The 27,454-nt window shown below is 40.4% G+C and overlaps 1 protein-coding gene across 1 annotated transcript in view; it reads left to right on the top strand.

The window, feature by feature from the left end:
- The first annotated feature begins 6,005 nt into the window (after window positions 1-6,005).
- LOC140332877 (ATP-binding cassette sub-family A member 9-like) overlaps window positions 6,006-27,454 on the top strand; it is a 32,445-nt gene continuing 10,996 nt past the window's right edge. The window contains exons 1-25 of the mRNA XM_072414108.1: window positions 6,006-6,229; window positions 8,960-9,064; window positions 9,529-9,730; window positions 9,933-10,091; window positions 11,793-11,890; window positions 12,254-12,480; window positions 12,734-12,872; window positions 13,288-13,473; window positions 13,798-13,945; window positions 14,199-14,367; window positions 15,154-15,212; window positions 15,458-15,568; window positions 15,760-15,935; window positions 16,023-16,142; window positions 16,345-16,483; window positions 16,913-17,003; window positions 17,518-17,657; window positions 17,939-18,058; window positions 18,149-18,350; window positions 18,923-19,089; window positions 20,028-20,155; window positions 21,443-21,580; window positions 22,875-22,979; window positions 24,216-24,386; window positions 26,627-26,740. Coding sequence (XP_072270209.1) covers window positions 8,960-9,064; window positions 9,529-9,730; window positions 9,933-10,091; window positions 11,793-11,890; window positions 12,254-12,480; window positions 12,734-12,872; window positions 13,288-13,473; window positions 13,798-13,945; window positions 14,199-14,367; window positions 15,154-15,212; window positions 15,458-15,568; window positions 15,760-15,935; window positions 16,023-16,142; window positions 16,345-16,483; window positions 16,913-17,003; window positions 17,518-17,657; window positions 17,939-18,058; window positions 18,149-18,350; window positions 18,923-19,089; window positions 20,028-20,155; window positions 21,443-21,580; window positions 22,875-22,979; window positions 24,216-24,386; window positions 26,627-26,740 — 3,414 coding nt within the window. The 5' untranslated portion in view covers window positions 6,006-6,229. The remainder of the gene's footprint in view (window positions 6,230-8,959; window positions 9,065-9,528; window positions 9,731-9,932; window positions 10,092-11,792; window positions 11,891-12,253; window positions 12,481-12,733; window positions 12,873-13,287; window positions 13,474-13,797; window positions 13,946-14,198; window positions 14,368-15,153; window positions 15,213-15,457; window positions 15,569-15,759; window positions 15,936-16,022; window positions 16,143-16,344; window positions 16,484-16,912; window positions 17,004-17,517; window positions 17,658-17,938; window positions 18,059-18,148; window positions 18,351-18,922; window positions 19,090-20,027; window positions 20,156-21,442; window positions 21,581-22,874; window positions 22,980-24,215; window positions 24,387-26,626; window positions 26,741-27,454) is intronic.

Below are 27,454 nucleotides of genomic sequence, written 5' to 3'. Positions count from 1 at the left end.
TAGTGAAAGCTAAAAACACGACTGAGGCAATCAGTTTCACTTTTTTTGTTACCACCTGCCAACCTTATGGGATTTTTTTCTGCATTGTAGTGAAAGTTTCATATTTTTTAAGAAATCAGTACAACGAGTTGAAAGGATACAGAAGTGTGAAGTATGATGAGAAATGTTTATCTTTGTGTAAAACATTATTGGAAGATATTGTCCGAATTTAAATACCAAAACCCATGTACTCTTTTTTTAGGAACTTTATTATGGTCCCACTTACATTTCTGCCCTGGTAAAAAAATACTCCCCCAGCCGCTCTCTCCGCTCCTCCAATGACCTACTAATGACTTCCTCACTCATAACCTCATCACACGCACGGATACAAGACTTCTCTAGAGCTGTCCTCTAAGACCTGTACACCCATCCTCCAAGACCTGTACACCCATCTTCCAAGACCTGTACACCCATCCTCCAAGACCTCTACACCCATCCTCTAAGACCTTTACACCCATCCTCCAAGACCTGTACACCCATCCTCCAAGACCTGTACACCCATCCTCCAAGACCTGTACACCCATCTTCCACTCGTAGTATGGACATCTGCTGAAAACTTAGGTGATAAGTAAATATCAAATATAAATGATATGTAAAAAAACTCACTAAAGCTCATACTGTAGAACAGCCTTCTTACCCCAGAGGAACCCTTATAATCATCTGGGACTTTTAAGTCATGATTTTAAGTAGCTAATTCAACATATATTATAAGACATGAAATCCAAAAAACAACATTATATTGAAGTGTCAGTTACACGTGTTACATCTCACATGGTCTCTTGTTGAGGTTTTTATATTATACTACACGTTTCCGGGAACAAGGTTCACTTCTTCAGGAATAAAGAGACTTATAACAACAGACCTTGTTTCCGGGAAACACATAGAAACACATGGAAAATGTATAATTAACACTTAAATACAATATTGTTTTAGGTATTTTAATTGAAATCAATAAATTGCTTGGAATTTTATGTCTTATAATATGTGTTGAATTAGCTCTTTGCATTAATGATTTGTTCCTGTCCTTTGTACTTTAAGGGGATGTGGCATGGGATGTGTTTACACCCGTTGGAATTCATTTTTATGCTATATACCCTATAATATGGTTCCGGTCTTGAGGAACTCCCACTAAAATAAATTAATTGGAAATGAAAACGTTTTACAATGATACTTTTTACTTACAGTAGTTATCTGAACTCTGTCCTTCTAAACAGGTAAAAAGATAAATGTATGTAGCCCTGCCGAGTGCATAGGACCCCCTTACTATGCAGGCACATACAAATGGGAGAACAGTCAGCCACAGCTCAAGGAATCCCCCGCAACGTCTGGAGGAACCCCGGGGATACTTGTCCTCAACTCATCCAATGGAAATGCAGTTTATTGATTTAAAAGTAAATTGGAAGAGTAGTGACATTCCACTACGGGAGAACTATCGTTTTCAAGGTGGATTTAATAATGAATTTGGTGATGGTGGTTGATAGCATTACATGATAACCATTTGGCAACTTTATTAACACAATCTTCATATTTTGACGAGTTCCTCTTCCTATTTACACTGCTATATCCATTGGTTTGCAACACTTTATTGAGAACCGCACACTTGACATAGGTACTTTCAACCAGGGAGCCATTCTAAGGTGAATGTGAGTAAAATCTCTAAGGTTATTTATATTTCATGTACACTATTATATTATGTTAAATTTTTATTTATTTGCTTATGTTCTAGGCAAGTTGTTCCTGATGAAGCGGACCTTGTTCCGTGAAACAAGTCAAACTTTTAACGCCTATGTATTTGTACTAACTATAGTGGAGTCATCAACACCAAAGTAATGCTTTTATAAAAAGTTTATTTTGTAGTTCTTGAATAAATTTAAAATTTAATATTTATGTTTTGATACATGTGATACATAAAAAATATTTTCCTCACCAATGATTGTTGTTGAATCACAGGGATGGCATTCTTATAGAACATTGGGTAATGCCTGTTGATGAATGTTTTGGCTTTGGCACCCATCATTTGTCTTAGTAGGGAGCCCATTATATATATAGGGCCTCCAAAGCTTTGCACTGTGGACAATCTTCATTTCGTGTCTTTGTCCAAACAGAATGAAAGGTGTGTGGGAATGAAAGGAGCAAAGGTGAATGTTTTCCCACCTGGATGGAGATATTTAGTAAATGCAAAGAGAACTTTATTCTTTACAATAGCTATAAAAAGCCAAGCCAGGTAAAATATAGAAAAATAAAAGTGAAGCATGACTGAGCCGTGATTGTTTTCATTTGCTAACAACATCTACATCTTGCCTGGGGTGTTCTGGCACTTTTTCATTTATAAACATACATGGTATATGGTGTCAGTGTACTTTAGGGTCTTTTTTGTTCTTCTTTAGGTGTGTTTTGCCATTAGCATTCTCGGTAATCCCACCATCGTTCTCTTGGATAAACCTTCAACTGGTTTGGATCCAAAAGGAGAACAGAGGCTTTGGTGAGTCTTGTCTCAAACTGGTTTAGGATTTAACACCTTCAAGGGGTTATCAACATTTAATTAAATCTACTCCCTTGATTCTTTATTCTTCATACACACATACATATATATATATATATATATATATAGCATGGCATGACACAGAAACTGAAGCCAGGGGCACGCGTGCTATAGCAGTACCGAGGACATTGGACAGGACGGGGAATTTGATCTAGCAGCTGGTGAAGGACTCTAGTACAGTTCATAATAAACCAATAGAGGAAAAGGTTTGGAGAATTTGATTTGATTAAATTGTGTTAAAATGCAATTTGTTTTTGAAATAAAGTTGGCTCACTTGACTGTTTTTTCTCGAGTTGACCAAAGAACAGGAAAAGGAAAATTTCCACCTGGAATCATCATTCAGTTGGAGACAACCGAGAAGTAGGAATGACGCTTAAAGTTCCACGCCAGGAAAACAGCCAAATACACAGATAAAATGCACACAAGGGGGGATCGGATTTTCAATAACACTTCAAGGCTTTGACCCTCCTGCGGCCTACCAATGGACATTATTACAGAGCATCATTGTATTTTTGTTTATTTGGGGGATGAATACTTTTCATATTTTCCACAATATGTTGTGCTATATATAATACTATACAATGTAATATTTAAATATGCTTAAATTGTTTGTTATGGAGGAAAAGTCATTTCAAGCATTATATAACCAATGTTTTCAAAATTCCTTCCACAGATTTAGCAAACATGTTTTCTAGTTTATTCTTTCAAGGATATCTAACATGCATGTCATATTCACATTTTATCTTTATCATTTGTTTGCAGTCTGTGTCTACTTTCTAATGATTGCTTTATGCCAAAAGTTCAAAAAGTTTTTTTTACAATATCCTATCTTAACTCCTACACTAAGCACTTTTTCAAAGTTTAATTGGAATACCAAAATCTAAGGGGTGCATAGAGGACAGACAGGGAAGGCCGCTCACCCTCATTCAGACCCCTGTGATATCCTCCCCCTCTCCAGACCCCGAATTTCCCACTGCGTGCAAAATAATATTCACCAGGAAGGATTTTTCTCCACATGCATACCTGATACTGTGCATTCCAAATGTAATATTCCACCACCACATTGACTATAAAGAGTATCAAAATCAAAGTCCCGGTGAGTCTGGAATTCTCCATATACCCCTCTCCGCATATCTCATGTGACTGAGACAGGGAATACCTAGAGCCCCCCCAACTTTAGTAAATTCCTACAATGAAGGGGCATTGGAGCAAAAAGTGCTCCATGGTGTCTTCTGCTTCTCTACAATTCAGTCTTAGCATACACAGTCTCTTGAGGGTCAGTGCTGATAAATCCTCAAGTAAAGGTTACTGTGAATGTGAGCCAAGTCTGGTCCCTAAACTTCATGGGAATCCTTTCCATAACTGGATTCGGGCAATTTCCTAATGACCCTTCAAAGGGCCTGATTTATTAAAGCTCTTCAAGGCTGGAGAGGTTCCACTTTCATCAGTGAAGCTGGGTGATCCAGAAATACCTAGAATGGTTAGCATAAAATTAATTTGCTATTTGTTAGCTAATGTTTTCAATACTGGACCAGATCCATTCCAGGTTTGCTGGATCCACCAGGTTCACTGATGATCCTCTCCAGGCTTGGAGAGCTTTAATAAATCAGACCCCAAGAATGAAGACACATGTTGCCTCTCTAGAATTTTCGTAGAGGGGTTTTAAATGTCTTCTGCTGTGATCTGCCATTGCTTTAGTATTTTCAGGCTCGTGGTGACACAAGCCAGAAGCCATCCTGCTAAACCAAGACTGGAAAATGCCCACCCATCCAGGAGGGTTCTCTGCAAGCATGTTACTAAAATTCAACAGCAGAGAAAAGAATAACAACAACCATTACACAGTATTTATATAGCACCATCATATTATGCAGCGCTGTACAAAGTCCATAGTCATGTCACTAACTGTCCCTCAAAGGAGCTCACAATCTAATGTCTCTACCATAGTCATATGTCTTTATTACAGTCTAAGGTCAATTTTAGGGGGGAAGCCAATTAACCTAACTGCATGTTTTTGGGATGTAACCCACGCAGACAACCTGCAAACTCCATGCAGATAGTGTCCTGGCTGGGATTCAAACTTAGGACCTAGCGCTGCAAAGGCCGGAGTGCTAACCCCTGAGCCACCGTGTTGGCCATACCTAGGCCACGCTGCCGTCTCGATCGGTAGGTCACATTCACCAGGTTCCTCCTGTTTCACCAGAACATCTGGAAGAAGCAGCTGTATATCCGGGTGTACAGAGACCTGACATACAAGAATATCGGAACCATGTACGTTTTCATCAGATCAAGCCTTTCTCTGTATGACTTTCTTCAATTCTTCCACTTTACCATCTTAGTATTGGCAATCTTTAGCTTATTTTCCCAATTTAGCCAATTATAATCAATTTGCAAACTCCAAGTCTAATGTAATTCCATGAGCAGCATTGGTTTTGGAGCACCTGGAGTTAAGTCATGTGGGATTTAACATTTCATATTTCTGGAAAGTTAGAATTTCTGTGTTTCCTGAGCTGAGAACATGCTTAGTCTGTTGTCCATCTTAGTGTTCTTCCTTCATTTTTGAATTTCAGCTCCGACATAATCACCGACTAAATCTTTTATATCTCTTGGTGAAGCAGCAACATGACCCTTCCAATGTTTCAAATTCTTCCTTACCCTGTGCACCTCGATTACATTTCAGCCATGCCCCAGTTACCGCTCATTCTCCCTATAAGATTGGAGAAAGGTGACAGGGCAGGCATGGAAATCGGGATTGGTAATAAATAATATGAAACATTGAAAGTTCCTGTTGTTCCATTGCAGGAGCCCCAAAACCGAGGACACCATGTTACCTTAATGTGCCCAGGGAGAAACCAGAGGCCAGTTTATGGTCAAACTTGAGGCGGGGTTCCCACTCTTCCTGCTCTCCCAGGTCTGCACACCTATTGTACCCATTATAAGTAGTTCCCACCATTTCTACAGTAAGTACCCGGGTCTGTACACATATGGGACCCATTAGGAATGATCATGATGGGGAGGAGAGGGGGTCTATATGATGATAGACGTTCTCCATCCACCTGACTTGCTCCATCCTGGAGGTCCAATATCAGATTGGGGTGGACAGATGATTTCCTAATGCTTTATAGTCACAGTTATAGACAGAAATATCGTCATCCTGAATCTGCTGTCTAGGAGGATTTTCCATCACACGGTAAGATTAGGATTTGTATTGTCCTGATGGGAATTGCTGCATCTTACACCAGGCCCATACAGACCATAATGTTTATTATTCAGCAATGTGTTCAAAACTTTTTTTTCTGTCTATTTTTCCAAGAAGAGAGAGGAGTGGTATTCTGACTTCCTTTGCATCCCTCCAACCATCATGCAAAGAATGTGCACGCAATGCTGAAAAAGGATCCTGGGCCGGACGTCATAACAATATAAGAATTGTCTCCAATACTGAATGGACACTTGCTGCTCACACACCAACGCTCCAAAAGAGAACCGTGACCCTGGAGAGTATTCTAGGAGCTGTGCCAGCACCGTAAACACATCTGCATCCCACCCATGTCAGCAGAATGTTGTTCCACATAGAACAGATAGAATAGATGGTCAGACGCGAATTGAAGGGGCTTTGTGTGTGTTTGTGTATGAATCTCTCCGAGTCGCAGGGTAAGTGAATATCCACTGATCAACTTTCTGTAAATATGGACCGATCACTTAAATTCTGCATATCCAACCAGTAATAGATATATTGTACATATAACATATAACAGTATACAGTATAGTATTGGTATTACTGTCACTGGAAAATAAGTGTAATTCTTGCACTAAAGTAGCAGTATAACCCAACAGGGAATCCAATCCTTCCGCTATTTAAAGCTATGAGTTTTTATCTAGGCGTATTCTTTATAATAACACCCATGTGTATGTTGTTTTTCCTCCATGTGTCTAGCCATGTAATATAACAATAACCACATTTGCGATCATTTCGATACAATGGATCTGTATATAGTTCAGCCCAGGAGATTGTTCACATAGGTCAGTTGGCAGAACCGCTTGGTAAATGCCCGCTCTAACTCTGATTAGCTCCAGCATTTGTTGCAAATGTTTGAATACATTATATAATTTGGTTGCATGTATTCGGTTTGTTATTGAGCAGTTCCATAGTAAAGAAACGATGTGTTGAACATAACATCTGGGTCACACTCCTTTCAGATATTTGTTCCAAATTTTGACTAAGAGTCAGATTACTTATTTTTTTTGGTGTGTGTATGCATGGGGAGGAGACATGTAGCCAGATGTGTGAGAGCTGCTCCGATCCTGGCAGGGTGTTCCGTATTTGTTTCTTCAGGTGACTGGTGCTTGGCCGTCACTTCCAGCAACAAAATGCCATTCATCCTCTATCAGGGAAGGCTTCAGTTACTCCTAACATCCCGCCATATTATAGAGGATCATTGCTTGGCCATCACTTCCAGCAACAAAATGCCATTCATCCTCTATCAGGGAAGGCTTCAGTTACTCCTATCATCCCGCCATATTATAGAGGTCCATTGCTTTGCCATCACTTCCAGTAACAAAATGCCATTCATCCTCTATCAGGGAAGGCTTCAGTTACTCCTATCATCCCACCATATTATAGAGGTCCATTGCTTTGCCATCACTTCCAGCATCCCGCCATATTATAGAGGTCCATTGCTTGGCCATCACTTCCAGCAACAAAATGCCATTCATCCTCTATCAGGGAGGGGTTCAGTTACTCCTAACATCCCGCCATATTATAGAGGTCTATTGCTTTGCTATCACTTCCAGCAACAAAATGCCATTCATCCTCTATCAGGGAGGGGTTCAGTTACTCCTAACATCCCGCCATATTATAGAGGTCCATTGCTTTGCTATCACTTCCAGTAACAAAATGCCATTCATCCTCTATCGGGGAAGGCTTCAGTTACTCCTAACATCCCGCCATATTATAGAGGTCCATTGCTTGGCCATCACTTCCAGTAACAAAATGCCATTCATCCTCTATCGGGGAAGGCTTCAGTTACTCCTATCATCCCGCCATATTATAGAGGTCCATTGCTTGGCCATCACTTCCAGCAACAAAATGCCATTCATCCTCTATCGGGGAAGGCTTCAGTTACTCCTAACATCCCGCCATATTATAGAGGTCCATTGCTTTGCCATCACTTCCAGCAACAAAATGCCATTCATCCTCTATCGGGAAGGCTTCAGTTACTCCTATCATCCCGCCATATTATAGAGGACCATTGCCGCGTCACTTCCAGCAACAAAATGCCATTCATCCTCTATCGGGGAGGGGTTCAGTTACTCCTATTATCCCGCCATATTATAGAGGTCCATTGCCATCACTTCCAGCAACACAATGCCATTCATCTTTCTGGGAAGGCTTCAGTTACTCCTAACATCCCGCCATATTATAGAGGTCCATTGCCGCGTCACTTCCAGTAACACAATGCCATTCATCCTCTATCAGGGAAGGCTTCAGTTACTACAATCATCCCGCCATATTATAGAGGTCCATTGCTTGGCAATCACTTCCAGTAACAAAATGCCATTCATCCTCTATTGGGGAAGCCTTCAGTTACTCCTAACATCCCGCCATATTATAGAGGTCCATTGCTTGGCCATCACTTCCAGCAACAAAATGCCATTCATCCTCTTTTGGGGAGAGCTTCAGTTACTCCTAACATCCCGCCATATTATAGAGGTCCAACTCCGGCCATACTGCTGTAACCACACGGCTTCTGCTATGTTGGAATCCTCTTCACATGCTGCAACAATAAGCTAATAATGTTTTTTTTCACTATTGAATGCAGCTTCATTAAGAAAAATTCCAACAAAATCCATGTTCTCCTCATTACCGTAGAGTCAAAGGTCTTAGCGATTGGGAATATTGGTACCAATCATCCCAATACACTTATTGATTTGTAGTTTGCTCACTCCAAAGATGGAGGAAATCATTTGTGTCTCAATAGCGTTTTTGAGTTTTTTTTCGAGGCACTGAAGCTGCTCAATCTATTGCAGAGCATTTCTTTAAAACTCTAAAGGAGATTTCCTCGGCTTATAGAACAAGATGATCTATAGGGACCCTTTACTGTATGAGTCTTGGATTCACCTTGAATATTCCCAATGAGAACATCACCATAAATGATGAACCTAATTATATGATATCTAAATAATATTGTATTAATATTATTATGTTATTGTATGTGATATGTTTGCATTTTCTGTAGCCATGTTAGGTTGTATTATGTTATGTTTTTTAATTTTCATAGTCAGCTGTTTTTGTTTCCCTACATATGAGACGGGGTCAGCCAACAGATAGAAGTCTTGTCTATTTTATTGAAAGAAGACCAATGCTGACATCCTGTTTTGCAGATGACCGGAAGGACGCCGAGAGAGGCCAGCCTCATCCAGCAGACCTTTGCTCTGCTGCGTAAGAATCTTTTAGGACAATGGAGGCGCCTTGGCCATACATTTGTGGTAAGCACACGGGGATGGGGTCAATTCTGTGGATAAAAGGGAAGGAGGAAATAGGGGGGTTGCTAAATAGGAACTTTTGGTGTGAAAACATTTTGTCCTGAGGTTTACATTGCTAAAAATAAGTTTGTAGGGAGTTATAGTCACAGAAAAGCTGAAGCTAATAGAATGGGTAAGAGTCATTGTTATATCCAAACTAGCTCAGTTCTGGCCAGATTGTGTTCCCTGCGCTCATCTACAAACATCAGACGCTGTTGAGGTTATTTCCACTGTTTTAATGAGAAGCACCCGCCATATTGACTTTGAATGGAGAGGACATGTGGCAGGAATGGTAGACATGTGAACACTAAGATATTATTGGGGGTGTCACAGGTGAGGTCAGGGTACGTCCAGCTCCTTGCTCTACCTGTAATGTTGAAGTATTGTCCTAATTGAGGATGACAATGACACTGAGCTTGGTTTTCCAGGAATGGCTCCTGCACTTGGGTCTGGTCTTCTTCCTGTTCATCTTGGTGAATCTTTTACACAATCCGAACTGGAATACGCTCCAGCCAGCCCAGGTCCTCGGGCGCTTGAATGAAATCAACAATCTTACAGTTGGCTACATCCCTAAAACTCCAGTCATCCGGGAGATAATGGAAAGGGTCGGCAGAAGCACCATTATCCCAGGTGGGCTCAGCTATCATGGGAGGATTGAGCAGGCATCTTATAACCACTTCTATTCCCTCTCTCCAAGCATTGAGGAATAGATGAAGGGTCACGGGAGGATATGACTACTTTATAAATTGTTTTTGATTGGGGTATGTAGTTAGGGTATCCTGAGAATTACTAAGAAAATGAAGTTGATATAATTTCCATTTCCTCCTCTCAGGAATATCGGTGAAGGAATTTAAAAATGCTTCTGACCTAGCACAGGCTGTTTTGGCATGGAATATTACTGCTGGTGTGGATTTTCAGAATGAGTTTATGTATTATATCAGATATCATTGGCAAGCCATTCCAAGATCCAATGACTACCTGGCTGAGAGAGGTAAGAGCGTGTATCATCTATGGTGAAAACATTCACTTCATTTTTATCATTGCCATGCAGGTCTCCAATTTTATGTCTGTTTGTCTAGAATTGTTTTAAGCACTTTCAATCCCTCACGCATGTTGCAGGAATATAATTGCCAGGAAATTCAATAAAAAACCTAAAAATCCACAAACGGTCATGGGAAAAAAGAACAATCTTGTTCAATTGCAAGGTTTTGTGTAACATAATGATAAAATCATCTTGTCCTTACTTGGTTGGGTAAAATAGGTAAATACAACCTTAGGTGAGCAACCACACACAACAGAATGAGTGAGTACAAAAATAAGTAGACCTTTACCACTTTCATAGGAATGAAGGGGGGAAATAGCAGCCAGGTGGTGCAATAGATAATTAATCATCAGTAAATGATGTGAGCACCTCTATAAAAGCCAAAGTTTTGTCAGTGTGCTAGTCTGGCGTATTCAGGTGTGTGTTACCACAATGCCAAGCAGGAAAGACATCAGCAATGACCCCAGAGATGCAATAGTTGCTGCCCATCATTCTGGGAAGGGGTTAGATGTCCATTTCCAAACAATTTGGCTCCATCATCCTACAGTGATAAAGAATGTTTACAGACAGTGGAATGTTCAGAGAAATGTAGGAGCTCCATGTCAGATTCTACATGCATCAGTTAGCATGTTACATGGTAAAGTTCATGACACAATAGAAATAGTTTGATTGGAAGGGTTTCCAGGAGAAAGCTTCTTCTAAAAAAAACATGGCAGCAGGGCTTAGGTTTGCAAAGTTCCATCTGAACAAAGCATAAGACTTGTGGAACAATGTCCTTTGTAAAGAAAAGACCTAAGTGGAGAAGTGTGGCCATAATCCATGGTACGATGTTTGGTGAAAACGAACACAGCAGATTGACACAAACACTTCACACCAACCCCCAACGCTGGTGTCCTGAAGGGGTGATGATTTGGGCTTGTGTTTTAGATGGCCTGGGCAATCACTTGTGTATCAAAGTACTCAAATTAGATTCAAATGTGAGGCCATCTGTGCAAAAATTAAACACTGGCCAAAACTAGATCATGCAATGATGCCAAGCACAGCGGCAAATCTACAAGAAAATAACTGAAAATTAGAAGAATCAAGGTGCTCCAATGACCCAGTCAAAGTCCAGACCTCATCCTCATTGAAATGCTGTGGAGGAACCTCAAGAGAGCTGTGCTTAAATGAATGGCCACAAACCTGAACTGGGTCAATGTTGTAAAGAAGGGAGATTCAAAATTCCTCCATAATGATGCGAGAAACTGATCAAATCTTCTAGAATTTGATAACTTGAAGTTAGTATTGCTACAGGTAGTCCTACAAGCCATTGAAATATGGGGTGTACTCATAATAATAATGACATGGTGGAATTTGTTGTGTGTTGTTATACACCCAAGATTTGATTTCAATTATTTCAGAACTTGTTTAGGACAATATGATGATTTCTCCTGGATATGTACAGTTTGAGAATTGAACATTCTTTTTGTCACAATTGTAAAAGTTTGATGCAATAGAAGAGATGTTATACTCACCTGTCTGGCAGCCCATGTCTTCTACTTCCCCTTCATCCCAATCTACGCTAGAGCCTTCAACATTCAACACTTTGTGGTCATGGAGAACACATTTGTAATCTATAACTGATGGTGTTCTTGTTTTGTGTTCCTCCAGGTTACTGTGATGATTATATCTATAGCTGCCACTCACTGCAATACTGGAGGAAGGGCTTCATCTCTCTACAAGCCAGCATCGACTCCGCCATTATTGAGGTGGGCAAAAAAGAAAGATTCTGCAGGGAACGTTCACCTCCTCCAGTCATTGGAAGAGTATAGTATAACTGAAGGAAAACATGATAAAGTATTTTTGGAAATATTCACAGAATTTCATAGAATTTGCTTGTTAAATTTTAGGTTTAGATGAGATTGGAGTCATTGGTGCATGGTCCCATTCCAGAAAGGAAACGTTAAGAGATTTCCAATCTCTTTCCTATTATGTCTCTGGGACAGGAAGTTAAACAAAGTCTACTCAACAGAGAGTGGAGTGTACTAATGTGCTATACTACTTTTCTTTTTGAATATAACAAGTTTAATAAAACCATAAAAATAACATTGCAAAAACCAATGTTTTAACAGCGAAACACCAAGGAGTCTCTTTGGGACAATATGGCGACCACAGAGGTGATAAAGATGAATTCTGTGGCTACCACCCAGAATTCCATTCTGTACATGGGCTATCTCACATATGACTTCAGCCTGATCTTCGTCTCGTTGTCGTATCTTATGACTCTGCGGATTACCCAAGAGAGAAGAAGGACCAGAGAGCTGATGAGGATGATGGGACTGAAGGATCTGGCATTTTGGTGAGTCAACCCAAACGATGCATCTTCTGTTGGTGTCCGATACAGAAAATAAAAAGCTCAGGGTGGGTGGTGTTAGTATAATTGGCGGGGCACCCAAATACCATAGCAAAGGTGTGGTGGTGGTGATGGTGGCGAGGGTTGACTCATAAGCAAGCTTGCGTTCTTGGGGACAGGAAAAACTTCATGTATGTTGTTCCAGTTGTGTTTTCCAACCCTTGAGGATCTCACTTGGTGACATTATCTTGTATTTCAGGTTGTCCTGGGGATTGTTGTACAGCGTCAGTGCCCTCATCATCTCCAGCCTCATGACTCTGGTAGCCACCACCTATGTGTTCAAGGAAAGTACCTTTGGCGTTATTCTGCTGCTCTTCTACCTCTATGGCATAGCAACAGTAAGTCTATGAGTTTCTGTAAATGAATGCTGATTTATTCCTGCATCTCAATGGAAGACATAAACCCAATCAATAAAATCTAGCTTTATCATTTCAAGCCTTATCAAAACCATTTTCAATATTCGACACCTGCAGCATTCATTATAAATTATGTTAATGTCAATGAGTTGTTTTACGAATCGTCACCCTGGTACAGTCGTCCTATCACACAAGCTTCTGATGGAGACTACAATCCCTAGGCACGGGGTATTCTTGTCACCACTGGGGTAACCAGGCCTGAGAAAATCAATGCAACCAAATGTCATCTAGATTGGCTTGGGTTTCATAAGGGTTCCTTAATAGATGAAGAGTCACAAAATGAAGGGGTACCTCATTGGGATCCAACCTCACCGAGTAATCTTCTTCTTCCCTTTAGGTTTGCTTTAACTGTATGTTAAGCACCCTCTTCAGGAAGCACCGCCTCACATCGATTGTAGGATTTTTCATCCCTTTCTTCATGTCCACGCTGGGCATCCTGCCGCTGATGACAGCATTCCCCAAATATCTGGAAGTTCTCCTGAGCATTTTCCACCCGTTCTCCTTGGCCATTGGGATCACTGAGGTAACATCTGGGCCCTATCTGGAGATTACATAGGGTGAAGGAACAACTCCCTGCCCACCAGTGCTGTGCCAGGGACCAGGAAGGGAATTGAATGATACATGTATTCATACCTGGAAGTATTCATTTATTGCACTTTGAAGATGAATTGGATAGCAGAGGAGGAATGTTCTTCAGGACGTAGGGGGATCATATTTGAACCTGATGTTTTTGCCCCGCATAGACAAAGCACCAGTGTAGTTTAAATACCCTTTGTGTTGTTCAGGATGATTTATTGTATTGTTGGCTTGAGGTACACACATTAATTATGGCTCTCTGTGTTCGCAGAGCTTGCACATGGAAAATGACCTTCAAGGGGTCTTCTTCTCAGACATTGGCAATGAATCCTCCCACATACTGACCAGCTGTATCTACCTGACTCTAGACTCTTTGCTTTATATCATCCTCACTCTCTATTTCGATAAGATCATTCCAGGTAATGACAATTTGCTGATATCTATTTATTGCATGTCAAGATATTCCATTAGCAATATATCTAGAAGCCTTGACCATATGGGAGGTAGCTTGGTGGACTTGGTAGACATGGTCATCATGTGTTTCATTCTTACAGTCCAGTTATATGTCTACAGGATATGAAATCTTGTGATCTTATTTTCAGTGATGACTCTGTAGATTTTTTTTATTTTGTCCCCATACTCTTTATCAAACTTTTCTTTTTTTGACATTAGATAAACATGGATTGCGACACGAGCCGTTGTTCTTCCTGAGACCTTCATTCTGGTCAAAGAAGAAGAAGATGGCCCCCATACCCCTAGCAGGAGGAGATAAAGTAGAGGCGGACTGGGGGGATTATGTTGAGAAAATTCCTAGTGAGTTACTGGGAAAAGAAGCCATCAGGTATTTATTTTCATGATAAAGTCCCCACTGCAGTCCATTTTTGTAGACACACACATTAAATTTAGGAATCATAGCAAAGAGTAAGCAAAGCAGCACAAAAGCAGCAAAAACAAATAAAGGAAGAGTGCCAAATGGCTTTTATTTTCATCAGAATTGCTCCTCCGCCTATACTAGTTCATTGGAATAAAAAAGCAGCTTGAAGCAGGGTGAAGCAGCTTGGAAGCCAGTCAAATGCAGAAGAATTTCAACAATGAGCTGAATAATCTAATACATTTCTCAAACTAATATTAAGTGCAAGCAAATAGTCTTTGCATACAAACCCATATTCAGGCCCTAAATGTTGAATTTAACAACAATTGATGATGGGTAAGTCTGTTTTTTTTAGATTGTCGTCACTTTATAGAAATTTATTTGGAGGTAGCCACAATTGTATGTACAATACAGGGTGGGCTCTGCATTCTGAAGTGGGGTTCTATAGTTGTGCCTTGGGGGTTCCCACAGGAAGCTCAGGAGATTCATTAAGCTCTCTGCGGTCTGTGACACCAGAAACACTCACAATTCTGGTGAGCCCTGAGACTTTGGCTTTGTGAGCATCTAGAATTTTAATAATGGTGAGAAAGAAGTACTTTGTTACCCCCATAATGTTACTTGGTGTGTATTTTCCTGAATCAAATATAAATTTTATATTCAGGTCACGGAACATGTCTCAGGTCTGCGTTATGTGAAATTCTATGAATTTGTAATTCTATATGAATTTGTAGGTAACAATATGTTCCCTTTATGCAGAATAAGTAATGTAAAGAAAATATACAGCGGCAAGGACAAGAAGACAGAGGCCCTACAAGGTGATTCAATTTATTATTTCTTTTTCTTGTCTTTAGAACAATTCATTTATATTGGTTGGCTACAACTGGGTATTTTCCACAATCCTGTAACAAAAATTTTACCAAAATTTTGTCTGATCTGCTGTGTAGCTTAATGTTAGATATACTTTTTCCCATTTGTGGACAAAGAAAGACTTGTCCTTCTGAGCAAATATTTGGCAAACTTTTAGCCAATTCTGTACCATTGAAGTGTATTTTACCCCCAGGTCTGGATCTGGGTATTTATGAGGGACAAATCACAGCATTACTCGGCCACAGCGGAGCTGGGAAAACAACATTACTGAATATACTCAACGGGATGTGTGGAGTCACTAGCGGTGAGATTTTATTCCCCTCATTAAATGTTTTACATTTTTACATAAAAATAGATGAACTTATGTTCACCATTGATTTCAAAATAACTCGTCTTTAGAAATTACAGTACATGCGGAAATCCTACAGATAAGAATACAAATATACATTTTGAATGGAAGTATTCTGTAACGTAATAATTTCATCCTCTATGTAGGATCTGCCGATATCTATGGCCTCCCGCTATCAGATCTCAGTCTTCATCAGGAAATCCAGAGAAAGATTGGATTTTGTCCGCAGGTCGACATCAACTTTGACCTTCTAACTGTGAAGGAGAACTTGGAGGTTTTTGCTCAGATTAAAGGCATTCATAGAAGTGAAGTTAAATCAGAGGTACAAACAAATGTAAATCTGCAGATATAATATAGAAATGGACATCTTCACATGGAAAACATTTTACTAGTTGGGTTTATTATATAGGTAGAAAAGGTGCTTTGTGACCTGGACATAGACAACGTCCGAGATTCCAGAGTTAATAAATTGAGTGGCAGTCAAAAGAGGAAGCTGACGTTGGCGATTGCTCTATTAGGAGACCCCGAGGTAACCTTCCCAAGTATTTTTACGCTTTATGTTTTTTTTTATCTACCTACTACAGTTTACGGGTCCTCATGCTTATAAAATTCACTAACACAAAGCTAAGAATGAAATAAAGAGTGGAGATAACTTAACGCCTTCGAATAAGTTGTCTTTTATTTTTCATTATATATTTAAACTATTCACAAATATCTGTCCCTTATTTTAGATTTTGTTGCTCGATGAACCAACGGTCGGTCTTGACCCATTCTCCAGGCACCGTGTATGGTCTATTCTTAAAGAGCGCAAAGCTGGCCGCATCATCCTACTCAGCACGCAGTTCATGGACGAAGCCGACATCCTCGCAGGTTTGGTCTTCCATGGTTCTGGTCGCCCCCAATCTGTTGTCATTTTTGGGTCCCCTATGTAGGATTTTGTTTTTTAAAAGTACTAAAGCCTTACTATGTCCTAGTAATATTCAGGAGCCAGGCATGGGTCATGGAAGCCAGGCATGGCTGATTCTGCTGTAAAAGCTTACATGATCAAGCATTATTGTATCTACTTTTGGTTTAGGTAATCATTTTGGCTAGGGCTACATCAAAGGGAATCTTTTCATGGACAAGTCTAAGAGAAATATCCAATTCATAAGGTGATAGTATTCTTGTTCAGGACTTTACCAAAGAGGGATGCTAGGCAACCCCATAGTCTCAGGGCTTGTGGGTCATAGAATACCAATCGTTCTAGCTTATTTAAAATTCAAACCTATGCCTAATTCTTATCTTCTAATTTGGTTTCAGACCGTAAGGCTGTGCTCTCCTATGGAAGGCTGAAATGCGTTGGTAGCTCTTTCTTCCTAAAGCGTAAATGGGGCATCGGCTATAACTTGAGGTGAGCATGAAGAATCTGTATGCCATGCTTGTTGTAGGTGGTGCGCTAAGTATGGGGTTTATCAAACAATTCCTTTAATATTTAGACTATGGTGGAAACAAAACATTGCCCTTACCTGAGAGAACTTGAAGTTCTAGTTGCCTGTTGCCACCAGGAACTTGTTGCTTCATACTACACCTAAAATATAAAACTAGTATTATGAAAAGTAGACTTTTTCATTCTGGTGGCCAATGTGGCTCATAAAGTAAAAAAGAGGCAATTCCTGTGCCCCGAACACGTAAAGGAATGAATCTTGAGTTCTTTCGGCTGGAGGTTATTGGGATAGATTACCCATCCACCATTGTTTTGTCACAAAACCTTTGTGATCCATTTTAGGGCTACATCAGCAAAATTTGTAATCTCAAATAATAAAAAGCTTAGCCCGGATGGAAATGTTGATGTTCCTCAGCAGTGGGTAGGGTTTTAATTTTGGTCTGACACTTCTTCACTTTTACAAATCTTTTTGTGTCTCCAGGATGCAAATGACTCCAACATGTGACATAGAAGTCATCACATCACTTATAAAGCAGCACGTCTCCAGCGCCAAACTCCGCTCACAAAATGTTGAGGATTTGATGTTCACCTTGCCTTTTGAGAACATGGATGCCTTTCCAGGTACGGGGTGCATGTAGTTGGTCTGAATGGAATAAATTAAATTCTGTTGGGTATCAGTTTTCAGTGCCAAACTCAATTAATAAAATAATGCAAAGCCGGACATTCACACATTGAAAGGTTTAAGTTAACAGTTGTGCAAGGTCACTGCCACATTGGTAAATGTTGTATTCTGAAAGAGACAACAAGGAGGTAATTGTAATTAGCTCGTTACAATAACCTCCTATTGTCCTTTCCACTAATATTTCTTAAAGCTCCCATTTATTTTAAATTGCTATATGCAGCTCTGTTCTCGGACCTGGATGGACATGTTGGACGGAATATTGTTAGTTACGGGGTCTCTCGCACTACGTTGGACGATGTGTTCCTGAAACTGGAAGGAGAAGCCGCCATTGAGAAAGGAGGTGAGGGCCATTTCTATACGTTTGAACAAAGCAGCAGTCCTGAGATCTAAAATTCCGAAATTCTGAGATTTTCTCATCTTGAATTACCAGATTATGGAGTATTTTCCGGGGAGGAAAATGAAGAACAGAACCGGGATCATTTCTCCTCAGAGCCAGAGGATTCCATTCTTCTTATGTCAGACTCCGGTACACCAACCATCAGTGGAATGGCTCTGTGGAGACAGCAGGTGTTGACCATGGCGAGAATTCGATACTTGAAGCTCATCCATGACACGAAACTCTTTCGATCCATGTAGGTGATGTGCTTGGTTTCTGGCAGGTGTGGCTAGACCGGAGTATTGAGTAATTCCATGGGTACATCTATACATATTATGAAATAGTTACATGAGACTGTGCTTGACAATTCATTTGTTGTAAATGTTCTTTTCAATCTAGTCAATCTCTCTGAACAAATAAAGGTCTGGTACATCCAGGAAAGGGTACATTCCTCCACAACAATCATAACCATTTCCGTCACAATAGATGATCCAGACAACTGTTGTACTGGTTAGACATGATCACTATCATTCTATGGCAAGAATTTCCCAAAATACATTAGGACTTCTGCATGTTGGAATTACATCTTATCTTACAAGTCTTACAAGTTACCTGAACAATGACAGTATAATTGGAGGTATATCTGTTCCATATACCTCCTTGTATATAGAGCGGATATCACAAAGAAACCATTGTCCTCTATGGTTTAATAGTTGGTGAATAGTTGGGGGTGTTCTATGTTGTGTACACTCTAAAGTCTGGTTTGTAGAGAATCTGTATAGTTGTCTTCAATCTAATCTACACGTAACATGTCATATTGTATTTCAGACTTCTTCTGCTCGGACTGTTCATCATTCCTCTGATTTCCAGCACTATAATAAATAACGTGTTCTACTTCACCTACACATGGGAGCTGACTCCACACTTTTACTTCCGAAGACCCAGAGATCTGGCCCACAGATATTACACCAACCTTCTGCTCATCAACAGCACCGGTATAAAACAATGGAGCTCCAATTCCTAGTTATCAGCTTCAGAAGCTTAAAAATCGAAATGGCAAAACAAAAACAAGTAGAACTAAAGAGTGAGCAAGGATTTTACCATAATGTGCAAGTCAGTGCAATATAGTTCAACATTACAGCTGATTTACATTGACCTCATCCAGCAAAACCCATGCCCTGTGTGTCGTTCCTTGCACCAGTTGGTTTTCTATGGTCTGGTTTCTTTGTTCTTTTGCCACTGGTCAGCAACTGATAATGTAACTCAACATATGCGGTCACTTCGTCCCATCACCGAGCTAGATACTCAGATCTTACATACAGGGACCACACACTGGATAATACACTTTCACCAGTGAAGCTGGGTGATCCAGCAAACCTGGAATGGATTTCTACAATGTCATTTGCTATTTGCTAGCAAATGCTTTGAATCCAGGACCAGATCCATTCCAGGTTTGTTGGACCACCCAGCTTCACTGGTGACAGTGTATTCTCTCCAGCCTTGGAGAGCTTTATTAAATCAGGGCCACTGTGTATAAAAAATGAAATTTGCTATTGCTTAAATCCGAAAATCCCATTGGTAGGTGCATTGGTTAACATTACAATTACGTTACGTATATTAGTTAACAATATGCTCATTAGTAAACATTAAGATTTTGAATTTGTAGGTTAGTTAACATTACTTGGGTACCTTTAGTTAACGTTACTATCAATGTTAGCAGCAGCCCAGAGAAGTCTATATAAGCATCTTGTACTATATATACCGGTATATATATATATATATATATATAACAACAATATTTAATGAATAAAAGCCATTTTCTGTCTGTAAGTGAATTTTACAATGATTTTACAATTGACCTGTATATGTAAAGTTTCCTTTGCCTAAATCATAACTTTTCAATAATGATAACTTATAATATGTCTTCACATAGGTGGCCCCATTGAAAATGTTGTTAAGGGTATCGTGGCTCAAGATATTGAGGTGGATGTTGTGGATGGTCCTTATGATGAAAACACTACGGCCTACAACGGTGCTATAGAGATCACTCGGGATGTAAAGGTAATTAAAGTGTAATATTGCTAAAACTTGAGCCATCAGGATGAGTCTATTGCTACTAATTTTATGTATACAACAACAACACATCACTGAGCACACAATACTGTTTACATTCTTACTAGTCTTTGAACCAAAGGAGCTTACACTCTACAAATGCAACATAAAGTTATGTTATACCTTTTTTTGTGTTCATATAATTGAAAATCTTTTTTTGATAAATGCATGGCATATGATCATGACTTTTTATATATATATATTGTTTTTATAATATACCTCTGAGGAAGCGTGAGCCTGTACCCTGAAATATGTTGGCTATATCAATTGGGGCCAACCAGGTGCAGTTAATAAAAAGCCCAGCTATTTATGCTCTATACAGCCTATAGGTAAATGTCTGTAAACACTGAATCATATGATCCTGTTGGATATCCCATATGGAAAACATGGCCATTAGTATGGAGTTGCCCTCCCTTTATGTATAAAAAACCTCTAATCTTTTGGGAAGACTTTCTACAAGAGGTGTCTGTAGGGATTTGGGCCCATATGAGATCAGGTACTGATGTTGGTTGTGTAGACCTGGCCAACAGTTGACCTTCATGTTCCTTATGGGTAAAATCAGAGCTCTGTGCAGGAACCCCAAGTTCCTCCACACCAAACCGGTGACCCCATGTCTTTATGGAGCTGGCTTTGTGTGTGATATAAAGTTATAGGTACCCTTCACTAAAATCCATCATTTGAGGAGCGCCCATCCTAACATATTTGGGCAGGGTTCTGGTGTTGCGCATATAGTTTATATCATAAGACATTGTATATGATGTATACAATTTAAGAATGGCTTTTGTGGGAAATCATTGATATGGACTGGGGAAGGGTCGGGCCATCTATTGTCTTTGGCCTTACTGAGAACACTAGATAAGGGTAGAAACAATCCATTAGGGGCAAATCTTCTTTCTAAATAAAAGTCTATAGTTTTGTTAGAGATATCATAGTCTCCATTATAGACTATTAGATATTGTATTACTTCTTGTTGTAGCCCCAAGACAGGAAGTAAGGCAAATCAGTCATGGATGGACAGAAATAACCTAAACTGGCTTTTATTATTTCTCTAATCTTTCCAAACCGATGAGAATATTGGCTTTCTATACACTTGTAATCTTGATTTAGGAGAGAAATGCATGATGTCATGAAATATGTTTATTTGTATAGAATTCCCACACATGAAGCATCTGTTAGGACTGTGTGTGTGTTTAATAAATATTGTGTTTTTCTTTTATGCTCTCACTCATTTTTCAGAATTTGGGGTACAAATTAATCACAAACCCCAAAGCCAACAATGGCCTCCCGGTGCTGGTGAATATTATCAGTAATGCCTTTCTGAGGATCTATGACTCCACGGAGAGGATCAGAGTATGGAACGATCCCGTCTTACCTGTGAGTACACTTCTATCGGTTCCTGGTTTACTTTTGTGTTCCTTGTATAACATTGGAGTGACAACTTTTGTCATCATTAAGTATATCGTGTTTTATAACTAGTCTGTACCCGGGGGGATGCGGTGACTTAGGGAGAAGGTGGATATGACTCGGTACATTGGGGAGGCAGGAAAGATGGCAGGGGTAGAGCAGAACTGAAGGGGGTAGAAAAATGGAGGTAAAAAATTAGGAAGGAAGAGGAAGTAGGGCCACTTTGTTAGTAGAAGTCAGACAGCATTCCTAGTATTACTGGTTAAAAGGCTGGCGATTGGGGTCCTTGGGGGCAGTATGGTGGGAACTGCCTTAGGAGTAGCACTTCCTGAAGTAGTGGTGGAAAATGTCGGCAGAGGTTCTCTAGGCAGGGCTGTGCATTCCCTAAGCGGGGCTGGTCATTCCCTAAGCGGGGCCGTGCATTCCCTAAGCGGGGCCGTGCATTCCCAAAGCGGGGCCGTGCATTCCCTAAGCGGGGCTGTTCATTACCTAAGCGGGGCCGGGCATTCCCTAAGCGGGGCCGTGCATTCCCTAAGCGGAACTGTACATTCCCTAAGCGGGGCTGTGCATTCCCAAAGCGGGGCTGTGCATTCCCTAAGCCGGGCTGTGCATTCCCTAAGCGGGGCTGTGCATTCTCTAAGCGGGGATGTGCGCCTGGGAGCGGGAGGCACAGTCAAAAAGGGTAGTGGGTGTGGTGATCAAGGTAACTCCCCCGAGGATCTGCAACCAGAAAAGGGGGGGTCAAGAGTTAAAAGGAGGAGATTGAGGTTTCTCTAATGTGATGCAAATTGTTGTTCAAAATGTTTAAAAAGATAAAGAGCTGCAGTAATTATTAAACAGCCGAGGAGGCCAATTTCTTCCAAAAAAGTGGTCTGGTATTTCTTGGGCATAGAAACAATGGGGTGGAAAAGAGGGATGAGAGTGGGAGATATCGGAGAGATAATGCTCAAATCATGAAGCTTTGAACAAGAAGACAATCATTACTTTATTAGCTGATATTTCAGCACCAATGAATTTATTAGCTGATAATTCACACCAATGAATTATAGCTGTTATTTGTCAGATCATGGTATATTACAGGTACTTATGGTGCAATTTGTATTTTAAAATGTCAGGTATAACTATATGGTCTGTCTTTGTCTACCAAAGAGAAGCCATGATACATACTTTGCCAAGGCTTTGCAATGGTGGGCACTGCACTTAATTGGGGGAGGGGGGTAAGTAAACTTTGTTTCATCCTAAAAAAATGTCTTTCTTCTATCAGGATGACTTTATTCCTTACACGATGTTCCTTACAGTAACAATGTATATAATATATGCGTCTGGAATGGCCCCCCATTTTGCAATGACTAGCATACAAGATATGAAGGTAAGTCTATGAACTTTATTTTAAGGGTTCTGTATTTTAAAAAGAAATATGCTATGCACAGTACGGGGAGCCAATTATCGGTGAGATCCTATACCTTTCCAGGGCCCACCATAATACCTCCATATACTCCAAAGGAAGTCCCTACTATTTAATTGGTAACAACACACACTAGGACATTCCCCAAGACATTTAATACGTAATACAAAATATTTACAGGGCAATCTTGGAGTACATAACAAATATTATAATGACAAATAACTAAATATTATACAACTGTTGAAACCCGCCACCATGATTGGTAAGCATCTGGACTGTAGAAGGCGACCCTCTGTCTTTTGACATCTCTAGAATGGGAAAATCCTTTTGAAGATTACCTATGAGAAAAATATTGACATTTTGGAACAGTATCAGTTCTTGCTCTTCCTTCCTAGGATTCTCCTCTATCTATACTTTAGGACATGTAGGGGGTATATTTATAAGGCAGTTATTCTGCTTTTATCATCTGGGGGTGTTTTGGGTATAGGACTGCCACCTTCAGTGCTAGAAGTGATTTAATGAAGTAGAATATTGTTCTTTCAAAAAAGTATAGTACTTCCTTATAAGGGCAGTGATGTCATTCAGGGGAAGCCCTCTCTGTGTGATCACTGCCCTTATATGGACATGTGATATTGCCTTATTAGGATATTATATTTCCGTATTACGGGTCCCCTGCTTCTTAGTTATCCTCCTATGGATATAAGTGAACCATTTTGCTTGTCCCAAATTTAGCACCAAACAGGCACCGTGCATTAAAGTGTAATGTCATATGACGGGCTATAGTGTAAATAACTGACCTATCCTACCAATTTCAGTGGTATTTGATTTTTTTATTACAAAATATTAAATGCTATAATAAAATCTTAAAATACCAAACATACATCAACCCCATTTCCAGGTTAGTGATACACTTCAAGTAGTCCTACGTCTCCAATGAACACTAAATGTCTGTATAGTTCAGGCTAGAAAATACTTCCCATTTGTTTGTATAAGAGGTTGTCTCTGGCGTTAAATCAGAGAGCGCTAAGGAATTAGTTGGGGGGTTTGTAGAAAGAGTGGGAATACAGCAATAGGGTGATATAGAATAGATAACTGTAAAAAAGTGACTTTTAGGTATCTGAAGATTTCGGTATTTGGCACAGTGCGTGCCATCAGAGTGTTCATCTTTTCCTAACTGTTGGGCATTCTTTCTTCCTTCAGATCAAAGCTCGTTCCCAACTTCGTATTTCAGGACTGTTCCCATCTGCATACTGGTTTGGACAGGCGCTGGTGGACATAGCCTTCTTTTGGCTGCTCCTTTTCCTAATTTTCGCAATCCTGTTTATGTTTATCCATACCACTCCTCCGACATTTCTTGTTGTGGTGCTGATTGTAAGTTTCATTGTTCAAATTTTCACCGCCATTAATTTATAGGAATGTTTAAAATATGAAGTATATATTATTATTAATAAACAGGATTTATATAGCGCCAACATATTACGCAGCGCTGTACATTAAATAGGGGTTGCAAATGACAGACTGATACAGACACAGGAGGAGGAGATGTTGCGTAGGTGAAAGTGACCGGACCTGGAAATGTTCTGAATATGGGGGGTAAATGAGAGGGCAGAATGGAAGGTGACACCAAGACAACGTGCCTGAGGGGGGAATAACAGTGTTAAGTCAGGAATATGTCAAGGGGAGATCCAGGTTGAGTTTCAGGAATCAATCAGACATCCGTGGTGAGATGGCAGCATGGTGGCTCAGTGGTTAGCAATCTGGTGTTCGCAGCCCCGGGTCCCAGGTTGGAATCTCAGCCAGCACACTATCTGCATGGAGTTTGCAGATTCTCCGTTTCCTCCCACATTCCAAAAACATGCAGTTAGTACAAAGGCTGCCCCACAAATTGACCTCAGATGGTATTAAAAAGACATATGACTATGGTAGGGACATTAGATTGTGAGCTGCTTTGAGGCATGGCTAGTCACATGACTATGGATTTTGTATAGCGCTGTGTAATATGATGGCGCTATATAAATACTGTGTATACATAATAATAATAATGGTTGACAGGCAGCATGAGACCTTATCCAGGACTGAGGGAGACAGGTCAGGGGGGGACAGATAGATTTGAGTGTCATCAGCATAAAGATGTAAGCCAAAGGAGGATATGAGACTACCGAGAGAGGAGGTGTACAGAGAAAAGAGAACCGGTCCAAGGACTGACCCTTGGGGAACACCAACATGGAGGAGAGTGGGGGAGGGGGGATTACCATGGAAAGAAACATGAAAGGAGCGGTCAGACGGAAGCAAACCAAGAGAGAGCAGTGTGACTGATACCAATGGAGCCATGATTTGTATTAGAAGGGGGAGATAACAGAGGAAAGGAGAAGGAGCAGGAAAAGTTGCCTTGAGACTTAGCTCTTATGAGGACATTGGACACTTTAGTAAGGGATGTTTCGGGGGAATGGGCCGCTCACCAGACTGGAGGGGGTGAAGGAGAGAGTTGGTGCTCAGGTAATGGGGGAGTGTTTTGTAGACAAGGAGTTCTAGAAGTTTGGAGACATATGGGGGAAGGGAGATAGGACGGTAGTTAGAGGGTAGGGAGGGGTCCAGTGAGGGTTTCTTTAGGATAGGGAGAATTATGGCATGTATGAAAGCTGAGGGGTATTTACCAGTAGAAAGGGAGAGGTTGAATAGTTCGGTTAGGGCAGGGGTCAGGGTGGAGGAATGGACACGGAGTAGATCAGAGGGAATTGGGACAAGTGGACATGTAGTAGACGGAGATGATGAGAGAACAGACTTCCACAGTAACAGGGCTGAGGGAGGCCAGTGATGATTTACAGGTGGAAGGGGTGGGTATGGTTGAAGTGTCTCAGTGGGCAGATTTACAGGTGGAAGGGGTGGGTATGGTTGGGGTGGCTCGGTGGGCAGATTTACAGGTGGAAGGGGTGGGTATGGTTGGCTTGGTGGGCAGAGACAACATGTCTGATAGTAGGTGGCAACGTCTTGGGCAGAGAAGGATGTTGTGGGGGGAGGAGGTGTGAGGTTTAGGGGGTAATTGTAGAGAAGAGGTTGCGTGGGTTGGAGGCTTGAGAGGAAATGACAGCGGAGAAATAATTTTGCTTGGTGACAGTGAGCTCGGTGTTAAAGTTTTGTAGCTTGGCTTTGTAGTCCATGAAGTCAGCGCTGAGATTTCCTCCACTTGCGCTCAGATGCAGGAACAGACTTTTGTAGCTGTTTGGTGTGATTGTTGTGCCAGGGTCGGGGGTTGGCAGGGCGGGGGTAGCGGAAGGTGGCAGGGGCAACATTATTCAAAGCCAGGGAAAGAGTGTGGCAGCTTTATCCGGAGATGTTATTTTAGATGGGGGGTTAGAGATATAAGACAGTTTGAGAATAGTTTGTGGTCAAGGTTACATATGTCTCTGTATAAGTTTAAATAAGGCAAATACATTGCAGATACATCATAAGACTAAAGATAATAATAAAAATGCTTCCAAATCACAATAACGTCCTAACAGGTTGGGCATCTTCTGCTTTCTGTAGACTTCATGGACATTTTAATATTGTTCAATGTGTGTGAATTAGAAATGTTTGTTCTATATTGATGCTGCGTTTTCATTCATTGTCAGATTGTGGACATTTTGGGTTATGGCGTGGCCGTGATACTCTATATTTATATAATCACATTCGTGTTTAGGAAAGGAAAATTGCATCCAGACCGGTGGTCATTCTTCTTTATTGTGGTAAGTAGATGGCACTTTTTTTTTGTGGTTCACTTCAGATTTGATGCCCGTAAAGTGCAAGAAATTGGAGCGTTTTTCTGACCAACAATTTTCTGACACACATTAAAATCTTTAGTAAGATTTGTTGACAGCATTGTTGTACGCTTGTCCATGCCACAACATGAAATATAGGTAAAATCTCTGTAGACAGCAATAAACTAACTTGGGTGGAGAAGGGACTGAATAATGACTGCTAGTTGAAAGCCAACATATGTCAGGGCTTTGCAAGTATCGGCTTTTCTTAGGGTTTAGATTTATTGTTCAAGAGCAATCTGCACACGTGGTAAATCCTGATTTTTGTGTTGTAAATTGTAGTTAAAATCTTTTAGGTTCAGTATCCATCTTCTTCTATGTTTATTGTCCATCCTTTAGGTTTAGCAGTCTTCCTCTAAGTTTAGTGTCCATCTCCAAGGTTTAGTGTAAATCGTTTTGGTTTTCAAGTCTTTTTCTCGGTTTAGTGCTAGGTTTAGCAGTCTTCTTCTACATTTACTCTCCATCATCTAGGTTTAGTGTCTATCTTTTAGGTTTAGAGGATATCTTCTAGGTTTAGTGTCCATTGTTTGGGGTCAGAGGGCGTCTTCTAGAGTTAGTGTCCATCTTTTACATTTTAAGGTCTTCTTCAAGGCTTATTGTCAATATTTTAGGTTTAGAGCACTTCTTCTAGGTTTAGTGTCC

The sequence above is a fragment of the Pyxicephalus adspersus genome, chromosome 6, assembly GCF_032062135.1.
Source record: "Pyxicephalus adspersus chromosome 6, UCB_Pads_2.0, whole genome shotgun sequence".
NCBI lineage: Eukaryota > Metazoa > Chordata > Amphibia > Anura > Pyxicephalidae > Pyxicephalus > Pyxicephalus adspersus.
The sequence above is the reverse complement of the archived record's forward strand: the minus strand, read 5'-3'. Positions and strand labels throughout refer to the sequence as shown.